This window comes from Molossus molossus, unplaced genomic scaffold (genome assembly GCF_014108415.1).
Source record: "Molossus molossus isolate mMolMol1 unplaced genomic scaffold, mMolMol1.p scaffold_m16_p_11, whole genome shotgun sequence".
Lineage (NCBI taxonomy): Eukaryota > Metazoa > Chordata > Mammalia > Chiroptera > Molossidae > Molossus > Molossus molossus.
This window is the reverse complement of record NW_023425346.1, coordinates 1,008,327-1,023,038: the sequence shown is the minus strand read 5'-3', so window position 1 is coordinate 1,023,038 and position 14,712 is coordinate 1,008,327. Positions and strand designations below refer to the sequence as shown.

Genomic DNA, 14,712 nt, shown 5'->3' with positions numbered 1-14,712 from the left:
GATTTGGTGCAAATATGATTAATATGTACATATCCAAATAGAAGACTTAGGAATCATTAACATTTTAGTCCTCAAATTACCTTTCTCGATACAGTTATGAAGAATGAGTCCCAATAAGTAATAAGAATCTTTTAATATGGCTTCAAATGTTACCAGGGAAACCTTAAATGTTTTACTGCTGTGATATGGAATTCTTGTGGCATGAGATGTTTACTGCTCTGTATCTGCTTCCATCACAGGCCAACCTTCTCTGACCTGTGGAAATCTCAACCTCTTTGCAAACCCCAGGGCGTACTTGTGAGGGAGAAGAGCGGGAAAGTGCTGCCACCTCTGTGCTTCTCTTCAGACGTGGCACTGCCAGGACATCACCCTGCTCACAGTCAGTCTTCAGTGCCACCCAGCTCTGCTTAACAGCCCCGCTCACAGTCAGTCTTCAGTGCCACCCAGCTCTGCTTAACAGCCCCACTCACAGTCAGTCTTCAGTGCCGCCCAGCTCTGCTTAACAGCCCCACTCACAGTCAGTCTTCAGTGCCGCCCAGCTCTGCTTAACAGCCCCGCTCACAGTCAGTCTTCAGTGCCGCCCAGCTCTGCTTAACAGCCCCGCTCACAGTCAGTCTTCAGTGCCGCCCAGCTCTGCTTAACAGCCCCGCTCACAGTCAGTCTTCAGTGCCGCCCAGCTCTGCTTAACAGCCCCGCTCACAGTCAGTCTTCAGTGCCGCCCAGCTCTGCTTAACAGACCCGCTCACAGTCAGTCTTCAGTGCCGCCCAGCTCTGCTTAACAGCCCCGCTCACAGTCAGTCTTCAGTGCCGCCCAGCTCTGCTTAACAGCCCCGCTCACAGTCAGTCTTCAGTGCCGCCCAGCTCTGCTTAACAGCCCCGCTCACAGTCAGTCTTCAGTGCCGCCCAGCTCTGCTTAACAGCCCCGCTCACAGTCAGTCTTCAGTGCCGCCCAGCTCTGCTTAACAGCCCCGCTCACAGACAGTCTTCAGTGCCACCCAGCTCTGCTTAACAGCCCCACTAACAGACAGTCTTCAGTGCCACCCAGCTCTGCCTAACAGCCCCACTAACAGACAGTCTTCAGTGCCACCCAGCTCTGCCTAACAGCCCCACTCACAGTCTTCAGTGCCACCCAGCTCTGCCTAACAGCCCCGTGCACAGACACTCTTCAGTGCCACCCAGCTCTGCCAAATCTTGAGACTACGAGGAAACCATCAGAGAAGTTTCCAAGTAGAAGTTATATGAGAAAATGAGAAATATGAGCAAGTCTCTGCCAGCTTATACTTCCTTGTGCAATGTCTATATTTGATATTGACTCTTAAAGTCTATTAGTACAAACATTAACAATATACTACCAGCCATTTTTATTACATGTTGGTTTATCAAAATGTTATTCTTAAGTTCAACAATAAAAACATTTATTAGCGCTTACCGTGGACTATTCTGAGAGTTACACCTACGTTAAATAAACGGTGGTCTTTGGGGCTTATGATGCCTGCACCACTGAGCACCAAGGAACTGCCATGGAATACGTCCACGATGCAGCCCAGCCCCTCCCACAGCCACACCAGGCCAAGGAGGCCGTCTCCCACCCCGAGGAGCCGGCAGCAAATGATTTTACTAGAAATGCATTCATTAGACTGAGTTTCCAATAAAGTACATATAGCTTTCTCAGGCGAAAGATAGTTTTCCAAATTTTTTGGCCAAACGTACACTTTGCCTAAGATAAACACTAAAGTGTCAAGATTTTATCATAAGAACTTAAGGTTTTTTAGAAACTGGAAAATTATGTTTCTGTCTATTCCACTAAGGTGGAGCACAGGCAAGCGAAAGGCCCACTTCGTGCATCAGCACTGGGGTCTCTGGGGGAGCTAACCTTTGACCCGGACGTCGCTGTAGCGCTGGAAGTGGTGGTAGGCAGCTTTCCAGGGGTTCCGGTAGTGGCGGAGCAGAGTGATGGGAGGCCTAGGGCGCACCGGGACGTACCTCACACCTTCTTCGTCTATTCAAAAGGAAGAACAAGATGTTAAATCACTTATTGTTCCTTCGCCACAACCCTCAAGGTATAGTTCCAGTAAGCGAGCCACAAGTGAGATCGCCCACGTGACCAGCTCTGGCGCTGAGCCCTGCCTGGAGTGGGAAAGCCCGCGCGACAGCACTCAGCTGTGGGCATTACCAATATACTCCTTGGGAGGAGACTTGCGCTTCTCCGCTTTCACTGAAAGGCCCTTGGCGGTGGACCGCTCATCGTCGGTGCTGTTGGTCTCCATCATGTCTCCCTCTTCTGTAGAGATCACATGCTGCTGCTTTCGAGGCTTCTTCCTTGGGGAGGCGCCGGGCGGCAGGTCGCTTGTGGGCACGGATAAGTTGTTAGCCAGCAATGCGAGAGATGGTGACAGAGCGCTGGCAGCCAGTGGAGGGACTGCTGTCGTGGGGAAAGGGGCACGCGTATGTGAGAACCCAAACGTGATGGAAAGCGTCACCTGTTCCACCAATGAGAGCGAGTCAGTAGGAGAGAGAAATGTTCATGGAGTGCTGCTTGGTGGCTGGCACTGTGCTGAGTCCCAGCTGTGGCAGGACTGCCAACTACTTCCTAATGGCACACACCCTCCCCTTCCTCAGCACGAGGACCCTCACTCAAGAGAGGGCAGGACCTTCTGTTCCTCGTCCCTTATCGTGACTGTGGACTCAGATGTAACAGCTGGAGTTCTAGCACGTTCCGGAATGAAAAGCACCAGTGTCAAATGCTAGGGGTGCCATAGCATGGGTCCCTAATGATTGAGTCTACACATCATCTCTGAACTGTCTGCCTCAGGATTTTCTCCAAGGGGGACAACAAAACCTACATGTCCAAGCCACTATTTTCAAGCCTTTGAGCATTAGTTCCTAGAAATTAGCCTATTAAATCATGTAATATTAAAAATAATCTGAATTAGTAGGCATTATGTTATTATCCCCAATTTAAAGACTGAGAAAATAAGGCATGAATCCTGTAAGTCCGAGAGGGCAGGGTGGGGAGCCGACGGGCAGCGGGGCGTCACAGCGTGGACTCCGCACCCGCACCTTCACAGAGGGCGTCCAGTGTGAAGGAGACGTTCCTCTGGGCTTGTATGGAGCATACATCTGGGGACTTACAATCATGATAAAGCCCACCTCCCCTCTTGTTTTCCCTCTACCAAACACTGCCATCCTTTTCCTCCACCTTCCTCAGCCACTGACTCGCAACAGGCCTACTTTAAACACGGTCATCGCATCTCAATTTCTAACATCTGATTCTCCAGCCAAAACCAAGGATTTTTCCAGGTCATGCCCCTTAGTAACAGGTCTCCAACAATCTCTAGTCCCCACTAGGAACTATTATCTATTAATCCTACCTTTTTTCATTTTTTGCTGTTACTTATCGCTCTCCTGTTACTAGGTTTTCTCTGGTCCGCGGGCCAACATTCTAACTGCTGAAGCAAACCAGACAGGGCCTGTCACTAGGTTTTAATTCTACCATCAATTTTACTTACTTTATTCATTCACTAGCCCTTCTTTGCTTCAATATACTCACTTAACAAAAGCACCACAAGTGAAACACAACTCTCCAAGTAGTCTGCACCTGTGCAGCTGCAACGTTACTACAGGGAGATACAAAGTAACGCTGACTGCTCTCAGGCTCACATGCTCACTAATGCCAGCAGGCCCTTGTTGCTGCGGGACAATTCTATCTGATCTGTGAAGTCCATTCGCTCTCCGCACCATTTCACCCTTCTCCTCCCTCCTCACACCTCCAGCATCTCCTTTATAAGCCTCATTCTCAGTTGATGACCTTGCTTTCATTTAACTGAAGAAAAATAAAATAAAAGGAACAATCAGAAGAAAATAATCCATAAATGTCTACCCACTGTGACCAAGTTTCTCCTTTTTCTTTGTGTTTTCAGCAAAGACAGATTCCTTCACATGCACAGTAGATCCTAACCACTCTCATGTCTTCAGACATTTACTCCAGGAACTTGAATCTCTTTCCTGCCTCAATATTTTCCTCTCTACTGGATCATTCCCATATGAAACTGTTATTTGTCCCATCTTACAAATATTTCCTCTTGGCATCATTTCCCTTCAGATATTGGCCTTCCTTTTTTCTATCCCTTTATAACAAATCCTTCAAGTATTGATTATACTCACTAATTATACTCATTGTCTCCAATGCTTCTCTCCAAGCTTTCTCATGAACCAACTTCCAACCTTACTTTGAACAATATCATTACATGAAAACTGCTCTTGTCAAGACCTTCATATGTTGCTGAATCCAGTGGTCACTACTCAGTCCTTATCTTTTTTTGTTGTTGTTGCTAATTCTCATCCTTCATCCAAGGATATTTTTTTTCCACTGATCTTTTTTTTTTTTTGAGGAAGAAAGAAAAAAGGAGGGAGGGAGGGAGGAGGAGGAAGAGAGAGGGAAAGAAACATCCACGTGAGATGGACATATCAACTGACTGCCTTCTGCATGACCCGACCAGGGCCAGGGACGAACTGCAACTGATTGGGCAATATTTTCCCTGAAATATTCTTGTACTGGCTGACAGAGCATCACACACTCCCAAGTTGTATTCTGGCCCCTCTGGCCCCTCACGCAGCCTTTGTGTGCTCTGCCTCCTCTCCCTCCTCATAAAGCTCAGTGCCTGGAGAAGCTTAGTCCACAACCACTTCTGTTTTGTATCTGCACTCATTCCTTATGTGATCTTATCCGTGCTCGTAGCTTTAAAAATACACGTACAACAACAGCTCCCAGTTCATGCCTGCAACTTCTTTCTTATTCCAAAGCCAGGCTCACAGATCCAATGGCCTACCTGATAGGTCCACTGGGAGATCTAACAGGTTCCTCAAAATCGCCACACCAAAAACGAACTCCTAACCTCTCCCTATAATGTGGTCCCCTCCTGCAACCTTCCCCATCCCAGCTGATGGCAACTCCACACTGCCAGTTACAACAACTGAAAGTGTTGTCGTTGACCCTGCTGCTGTTCTCTCACACTCAACGTCCAATCTTGAAAGAAATCCTCACTTTTACTTTAAAAATATATCTAACATCCAACCATTTCATATCACTTCTGTTGCTACTACCCTGGTTGAAGTCTTAACTGTTCTTTGCAATAACCTCTAAGAAGGTCTCCCCAATCCATCCTTGTTCCCAGTCTTTTCTGTACACAGCAGCCAGAGTGGTCTGTTAAAAAACCCAAGTGACCTCAAGTCCCTCCTCCGCTCAAACCCTCTAAGAGCTCTCACAGAGACCCGCAAAGCCCACCCCCTCACAAGGGCCCACGGCTGTCTCAACCTTGTCCCTCTGACCTGCTGTCGGCCACGTCCTCACGCACTCTGCTGCACCACTTGGCCCTGCTCTTCAGGCCCAGGCCTGCTGCCGCCTCCGGGCTCTCACTCCAGTGCTCTTGGCGTGGAAGGCTCTTTCCCAGGACTTCCCCTCCTTCATGTCTCTGCTCCAAGATCACTTTCTCCATAGGCCTACCCTTTAAGTCTTTCAAACATCACAGCTCCAGCCCCAACTCTCCCTTATATTTTATACCTACTTTATTTCACTGTTTGTCACACTTGCTAGGGTGTGAGCTCCTAGATGATGAAGCTGTGCTTTTCCACCTGGGCTGTGTCAGTAGTTCATAAATGTCTTACACTGACCGCTACTTCTGTAGTTATGAAAAACAAGGTCCACAATAAATTTTGAAAAAACAAACAAAAAAGAAAACCTCCAAGGTGACCTGCCTTTTACAAACTGAGAGCTTATAGTAGAATAGAGGGAAAAGGAATAATTAACAGTTTTAAGATTTTACTAATCACATGTAAGTTTGTTTTCTTTTTTTCCTTAATCCTCACCTAAGAATATTTTCCCATTGATTTATTTCAAATAGAGTGGAAGGGAAAGGGGGAAGAGAGAGAGAAAAACATCAGTGTGTCTACATATTGATTGGTTGCCTCTCACACGACCCTGACTGAGGCCGGGGATTGAACCTGCAATACCCAGGTACGTGCTCTTGATTGGAAATCGAACCTGTGACCCTTCGGTCCAGGGGCCGACGCTTAACCACTGAGCCAAACTGACCAAGGCAAAAGAATATTTTCAATAACAAATCTAACTTTACTGCACAATAAACTAACAAAAATTAGCAGGAAACAATTGTAAATAATCACTACTTAGCTATAATTGTATCTTCTTAACATGACGGTATTTTCTCTTTTTGGGCAATATTTTCTTAATGAATAAGAAAAAGCTGTATTGAAGGATATGTAAATATCCTTGGGGAAACATTAATCTTTTTCATGATTTTGGTTAAGAAATAAAATTATAAAGCCAACAAAATAGTTTTAGTTTTCAAAAGAAGTTTCCATTAATTAAAAAGTAATAAAATGAAAATTTTAAATGAGAATGGAGCCTGGCCAATATGTCTCCAAGAGGTCACCAGTTCGATTCCCGGTCAGGGCACATGCCCAGGTTGTGGGTCCGATCCCCAGTGGGGGGCGTGCAGGAGGCGGCCAGTCGATGTTCTCTCTCATCGATGTTTCTCTCTCTCTCCCTTTCCCTTCCTCTCTCTCTAAAATTAATGAAGAAAAAATAAAAACAACCCACAAAGCTGACCAATATGCATTAAAAAGTTTTTAAAAATGAGAATGGAGGAGTCAACATTCCTGGTGGAGGATACCAGAAGTTTGGACTCTGAGTGAGGAGTCAGGAAAGGGGAAGCAGCAGCTGCCAGGAGTCTTCTTCGAATGAACTCACCAGAAACCGGTCTCATGATGTCCATTGGCTCCGCCTCTTCTTTGACTTTTATCTCAGGCACAGGAGGGCCCAAAGCAGAGGAGGAGCTGCCACCCACAGCCGCTGGGGGCAGAGGGGCAGCTGCCATGGTGGTGACAGGCGGAGTGATGGGGACAGCTCCCGGAAGGGTAGAGAGGGCGACTGCTGGCTGTGACGGGGGACTGGCGGCTGCAATCATGGTGGGGATGGCCGGGGGGGGCTGCTGAGCGGTGGGAGGGACTGCGATGGTGGGCTGATCATTATTTTGATTGGACACAGTTTCCATGGACACAGTGACTGGAGTGGCCATTGATACGTGGATTTCTGACTTAGGCTTGGCACTGAAACACAAAAGCAAAGATAATGTAGCAAATAGCAGAGAATATCCTTAACTTTCGACATCTCAGAGATGAGTATTTGTCCAATTCTCTGGAAAACACACAGCAAAACTAAAACACTTCTTGATTCTAAAAGTTGAACTTTCACATTTTAAAGGGAATTGTAGTTTTAAAAATATCCCTTCCTTGCCCACCCACCATGTTTTCATAAGCAGCAATAAAATTACTTTAGAAAACCAAGTACATTGTAAAGAAATCAGTTACATCATCAAAATACAACCAATTTTCATTACATTGTGCATTTTCCTCTCATAATTCCTTAATGCATGTGTTGTCTCAGGAGGTATTTTAATTGATTACAACTGAACTCGTACTTCATATGTAGTTTCTCTTATAAAAGAGGAAATTCATGCACATGGCAAATATACAAAAGAATACAAATTAGAAGTGATTTGGCATCAGTTCACACACCTCACCCTCTATCCAGAGGCACCACTCTTACAATTTTCCAGTACATTTTACCAGAGATACTTCAGGCATCTAAAGTGGCTACAAATAAAGTGTTTAAAATGTATATCCTATTTTTTCAGGGTTAAAAAAAATGTATTTATTGATTTTTAGAGAGAGCAGAAGGGAGAAAGAGACATCACTCGGAGAGGGGAACACTGACAGGCTGCCTCCTGCACACCTCCCACCAGGACCCACCTGCCACCAAGCATGGCCCGATCAGGAGCTGACCCAGCAACACTGCGGTGTGCAGGATGACACCCAACCAACTGGACCACAATGGCCCGTTTTTTCAATTTTATAAGAACAATTCATACACGTCATTACAACTTCTTCTTAAACATTATATTTAAGTAAAATATTTCTTTAATAGCTGTAAAGGTTTACCTACATATACTACTACTGCTGAAAACTCAGATACTCAAAACAATACCAAATAATATCCCTTAACACAACTGAAATTCCACAGGCAAAAAATTCAACACAGACCTATACTTGACACCATATACAAAAATGAACTCAACCTGGGTCGAAATCTAAGTGTAATCTACTCAGAAACTTTGAAAGGAAATGCTGGAGCATGGAATCCTGATAGGGGCTGAAAAGCTCAACGTATTTCTGGCCATCATGGAAGCAACACCCAGGGCTGTGCACACGTCCCGGGAAGAACTAAAAAGGACCTAAGCGCTCCTGTTAGCTGACTGAGGCTCCGTACCAGCAGGAGAAGCAGGGTGAGGCAGAGCTGTAACCTGCCTGCCAGAGTGTTAATGGGGAACCCCAGACACATACAGCCCCTTGGCAAACAAAGGGAGACTTACTGGTTCCAGGTATTCAAGGAAATCTATTCCATCATTAGCTGACTAGAAAATTAGCCAAGAAGAGAATTTAGTGGCCACACAAGAGAAATATATGTATTTAAAAAATTAGTTTGGATAAGTAAACAACAAACTACAACAAACAGCAACAATGACAAATCCTGGGGAGGGGTGGATCTCTGATTTTCAGAGTTGCCACATTATATAGCTTAAAATGTCCTCTTTTCAACATAAGATTCTGAGGTATGTAAAGAAATAAGAAAGTGCCCTCGCCAGGTTTCTAAGTGGTTAGAACCTAGGCCTGCCAACCAATGAGTCATGGGTTCAATTCAGGTCAAGAGCATGTACCTTGGTTTTGGTTCATCCCCAGCCTTGGTTGGGGTCATGCGGGAGGCAACCGGTTGATGTGTCTTTCTCACATTGATGTTTCTTTCTCTTTCTCTTTCTCTCTCTCTCTCTCCCCCCCCCTCTCCCTCCCTCTCACTCTACCTGAAGATAAATGGAAAAATATCCTTGGGTGAGAATTAGAAAAAAACAAACAAAAAAGCATTGTTCAAACACAGGAAAAGAAGCAATTAATTAAACTGTTGCTGAGAATGGCCAGGAGACATATGAAAAAAAAAAATGCTCAACATCTCTAATCATCAGAGAGATGCAAATTAAAATGACTATGAGGTATCACCTCACACCTGCCAGAATGGCTGCCGTCAACAAATTCTCAAACAACAAGTGCTGGCGAGGGTGTGGAGAAAAGGGGAACTCTACTACACTGCTGGTGGGAATGCAGCCACTATGGAAAACAATATGGTGTTTCCTCAAAAAAATTACAAATGGAACTGCCATTTGACCCAGCGATCGATCCCACTTCTAGGAATATACCCTAAGAAGCCTGAAACACCAATCAGAAAGAACATATGTACCCCCATGTTCATAGCAGCACTATTTACAATAGCTAAGATCTGGAAATACCCCAAATGTCCATCAGTAGACGAATGGATAAAGCAGCTTTGGTACATTTACACAATGGAGTACTATGCAGCTGTGAGAAAGAGAGATCTCTTATCCTTTGAGACGACATGGAGGGACCTGGAGACTATATGCTAAGCGAAATAAGCCAGTCAGAGACAGACAGATACCACATGATCTCACTTAGTGGAATATAATGAACAAAATAAGCTGCCGACCAAAAGAGATCCAGAGTCATGGACGGAGGAAACAGACTGACAAACCTCAGAGAGATGGGAAGTGGAAAGGGCCGGAAGAAATACACCAAAGAACTTACACACATACATGCACAACCAATTGATATGGACATAAGGCTGGGGCAGGCAGGAGCAGGGTGGGAGTGGGAAGGGACGGTCAAGGGGGAAAACGGGGACATCTGTGATACTTTCAACAATAAATAAATAAACTAACTAATAAACAAACAAACTGTCGGCAAGGAAACCAGAGGTTAGACTTATCAGACAAAGATTTTAAATGAGCTATTTTAAATAGCTTCAAAGAACTAAAAGAAATCATGACTAAACAACATCACGAAAGTGATGTCTCGGCAAATAGAGTTATCAATAAAGAGTAAGAAATTATAAAATAGAAAAAACAGAAATTCTGGCATTGAAAAGTATAAAAGCTGAAAGGAAAGAGTTATCAGAGGGATACAAAAGCATATTTCAACAGGCATATAAAAAAATAAATACAATCAACAAACAAGAAAACAGATCAATTGAGAGTATCCAGTCTGAGAAACTGAAAACAAAACGGGAGAAAAAGTAAAGAGAGCCCCAGAGATCCTGGGCTCAGCAATATGAGCACCAATATGTGCAAATGGGCCTCCGATAAGGGGAGCCCTGAAAGGCAAGAAGAGAAAGGGGCAGAAAGAATATCTAAAAAAAATAATGGCCAATAACTCCCCAAATGTGACAAAAACCATGTCTATACATCCAAAAGTTCAACAAACTCTAAGTAGAATGAATAAATGAAAAGAAATCCACATGTAGATTCAACATAATTAAATGGTCAAAATGCAGAAGAAAATATGTATGTATGTATTTATTTACTTCAAAAATATGTTTTTATTTATTTTTTATAGAGAGGAAAGGGGAGAGAGAGATAGAAACATCCATAGGCTGCCTCCTGCATGCCCCCACTGGGGATGGAGCTCAAAACCTGTGCACATGTCCTGACCAGGAACGGAACTGGGACCTCTATCCATGGGAGGATGCTCAATCCACTGGGCCACACTGGCTGGGTCAAAAGGAAAATATTTAAAAGTGAAATTATGTAACTGCACCAAAAAAGGTAATATAAGATAAACTGTTAAAACAGTTATCCAGTTAAATATAATTCTCTGTACTTTCCTCTACATTTATAGATATTTCATATTAAGAACTTAAAAAGATAATGCTGTAGAAAAGCGGAAGACATCACCTAGGAAGAAAAAGAGATTTCCAATTTAAAATTTTCCTAGCCATTATATCATTTAAGTGTGTGGGTAGGACTTAGGATGTATGTTTATAGAAAAACAGCATAGATGTATTTTTCCTATTCCTACTGCTAAGTATAGCTACAACTCATGAGTTGTATTGATTGTGAGTATCACATATAAAACAAGCAAGCAAACAGGATGCTGACAGACTGGGCAGCTGTCTCAGGACCCAGGAACGACAGCGGTGAGTTCTTTGGGAGTCCTTTTTGCCTCTTTTGTCCCAGACTGAGTGCTGGTGAGCTGGCAACCAAGAGATGTCACAGGGCACTGACAAAGTAAGTCCCAACCAAAGTCTGGTTCTCTCTAGCCCAAGAACCAAGAATGGCGCCACTTATGAAGATGAAAAGTTCAGGCGATGACTGCCCCACACAGTAAACACCCCACTCCCTCCCCAATGGCTGCGGAGAACTCGGTTTCCACACCTGCCAGGCTGTAACGAGGTGCCTCAATCATCTCTCCTCCATCCCACCACTCACGTGGTTTCAAGAGGCCAAGGGGGGAACCTGGACTCAATCCCCGATGGCAGTAATGAGGCAATCCTTTCCCTTCCCCCCAGGGGTAGCGGAGGGACTGCTTAAACAAAAGCTATATAAATAAATTCCACTCTAACAATACCTACAATGTCCAGGTACGAAGAGAAATTCACTCCTCTAATCAAGAGTCAGGAAAACCGCCCTGGCCAGTTTGGCTCAGCGGTTAGAGCGTCGGCCTGCAGTCCGGAGAGACCCGGGTTCGGTTCCCGCTAAGGGCATGTACTTCGGTTGCAGTTTGTCCCCGGCCCTGGTTGGTCGTGCGGGTGGCAGCCACTCGATGTGTCCCTTCACATCGATGTTTCTCTCTCTCTCTCCCTCCCACTCTATCTGTACGAAAAATGGAAAAATATCCTCGGGTGAGGATAAAAAAAAAAAAAAAAGAGTCAGGAAAACCAAAACTTAAGAGATGATGTGTGTATTAGCTGACCTGGGCTTTAATGCAGACATCATCATAAAAAGGCTTCAACAAGTATAAATTCACTTGAAACAAATAAAAACCAAAATAAAGTCAGCAAAGAAATCAAAGTTATGAGAGAAAGACAAATGGAAATGACAGAACTGAGAGACAGTATAATGGAACAAATGCACTCACGGGACAGTCTCAGGTGCAGAGCTAAGACAGGACACTCAGTCCTCAGGCCAGAACCAGGACTGGAGGACAGATCAGTACAATGTTCCCAATCTCAACAAGAGAGAAAACAGACTGAAGAGTAAAGGTAGAATAAATACATTTTTCTGATGTAAGAAGTGTCAGAAATTGGCATCTCAAGTACCTTCTCTGTTACAAAAGGTGCTCTTATAGCCCAGCTAGTGAGGCTCAGTGGATGGAGCGTAGTCCCACGGACTGAGATACATGCCCGGGCTTCGGGCTCGAGCCCCACTCGGGGGTGTATAGGAGGCAGCTGATCGATGTTTCTCTCTCACATGGATCTTTCGATCTCTCTCTCCCTTCCTCTCTAAATAAATCACTAAAAACATATTTAAAAACAAAACAAAAATGTGCTCTTACAAACCAAGAAAGTAAACCAAGCCCTGGCTGGTGTGGCCCAGTGGTCAGAGTGTAGACTGCACAACTAGGGCCACCGGTGCGATTCCTGGCCCCAGCTACGCACATGTGGGAGGCAGCCCTTTGATGTGCCTCTCCCACACCAGACTGCAGTAGGGAGAAGCAAGGCTTCAAGGAGGGATCTCATCCAGGAGAAACTGGAACCGACAGAGACCTGATAAGATCTGTCTGTATTTAGAGTTCTATAGGTTTGGTGGAGTTTGAGGATTAATTAGTGATTGGCAGAGCAAACCTTAGTAATAGCCTTGTAGGACTATGTGACTTCCTTGTTTTAAATCCTCACCTGAGGACATTTTTCCATTTTTTGTTCAGATAGAGTGGGAGGGAGGGAGAGAGAGAGAAACATCGATGTGAAAGGGACACATCGAATGGTTGCCACCCACACGACCCAACCAGGGCCGGGGACAAACTGTAACCGAGGTACGTGCTCTTAGTGGGAATCAAACCCAGGTCTCTCTGGATCGCAGGCTGATGCTCTAACCACTAAGCTAAACCGGCCAGGGCTACTATGTGACTTTTTTTAAAAATCCAACTTTTGCCCTGCTGGAGTGGCTCAGCTCATTGAGCATCATCCTGTGCACTGAAAGGTTGCCAGTTTGATTCTGGGTCAGGGCACACACCTGGGATGCGGGTCAATCCCACAAAAGGCAACCAATCAACGTTTCTCTCTCACATCAATCTCTTTCTCTCTCAGCATGTCCTTGGGTGGGGAATTAAAAAATACACTAAACTGCCCTGGCCGCTTTGGCTCAGCGGTTGGAGTGTCCGCCTGCAGTCCGGAGAGACCCAGGTTCGGTTCCCGCTAAGGGCATGTACCTCGGTTGCAGTTTGTCCCCGGCCCTGGTTGGGTCATACGGGTGGCAGCCACTCGATGTGTCCCTTTCACATCGATGTTTCCCTCTCTCTCTCTTCCTCTCTCTCCCTCCCACTCTATCTGTACAAAAAATGGAAAAAAAAATGTCCTCGGGTGAGGATAAAAAAAAAAAAAATACACTAAACTTTAAGATTTTTGGACTTTTTTTTAAATTTCCCACTTCAAAACACTTTAAGTTTTCCTCTTTGTTTTGAATGGGTAATCTTTTCACATTTGAAAACGACTGCGAAGTCTCCTTCAGGACTGAACCCATCTACTACCTTCTCCACATAATACCACCATGTCCATAATTTGATGAATTGTAGTTGCCAACAACTACAGAACACACCAACATTTTGTATACAATATTTAAGGATACATTAATGACAGAATAATAACATGCTATCAATTGTAAGTCATATACTGATTTCAGGGATATTGACATGTATATGTTGATCTTGTATCATATTAAGTTCTGTATGTTTTATATATATATATATATATATATATATATATTTTTATCCTCACCCGAGGACATTTTTGCATTTACCTTCAGACAGAGCATGAGGGAGAGAGGGAAGAAGAGAGAAACATTGATGTGAGAGAGACACACAAACTAGTTGCCACCCACACAATCCCAACCAGGGCCAGGTACAAACTGCAACCAAGGTACGCACCCTTAGTGCAAACCGAGCCCAGGACTCTCTGGTCCAGAGGCTGACGCTCTAACTGCTGAACCAAACCAGCCAGGGCTGGTTTTTATATTTCGTTTAAAATTTTTATTCACTATTAAAATTTTTATCCTCAATGTCTACATGGTTTTCTTTTTAAATGATGGCTTATTCTGTGATGGCTTCTTCTAGATCTTTGATGAGTTCTGTCAATTTGTGTTATCTCTATGTCTTATCACTTTCTCTTGGGAGTCTTTGCATTTCATCTTTTATGTTTTTCTTCACTGGGCTGTGGTTATTTCATTAAATAACTTAAATTTAGCCCGGCCAGTGTGGCTCAGTGTTTGAGAGTCGACCCATGCACCAAGAGGTCGCCGGTTCAATTCCCAGTCAGGGCACACACCCAGGTTGTGGGCCCGATCTCCAGTGGGGGGGCATGCAGGAGGTGGTCAATTAATGTTCTCTCACATCAATGTTTCTATCTCTCTCTCCCTCGCCCTTCCTCTCTCTCTAAAATCAATAAAGAAAAAAAAAATAAATATAACAAAATTTAAATTCAGTCAAATATTGTTATAGATTTCATCTATCCCATGCAAACATTTTTCTAAGGAATGTTCTTAGTGAACACATTCATATATTTTGTTGATCTTTTTTTTTATC

The 14,712-nt window shown here is 44.3% G+C and overlaps 1 protein-coding gene across 3 annotated transcripts in view; it reads right to left on the bottom strand.

Annotated features, from left to right (window-relative positions):
• The window catches only part of SAP130 (Sin3A associated protein 130), a 74,807-nt gene that overhangs the window by 13,165 nt on the left and 46,930 nt on the right, over positions 1-14,712 (bottom strand). For all 3 annotated transcript variants that reach the window (XM_036253445.1, XM_036253446.1, XM_036253447.1), the window contains exons 16-18: positions 6,767-7,125; positions 2,174-2,422; positions 1,874-1,999 (exon numbers count right to left, since the gene is read on the bottom strand). In XM_036253445.1, coding sequence (XP_036109338.1) covers positions 1,874-1,999; positions 2,174-2,422; positions 6,767-7,125 — 734 coding nt within the window. The remainder of the gene's footprint in view (positions 1-1,873; positions 2,000-2,173; positions 2,423-6,766; positions 7,126-14,712) is intronic.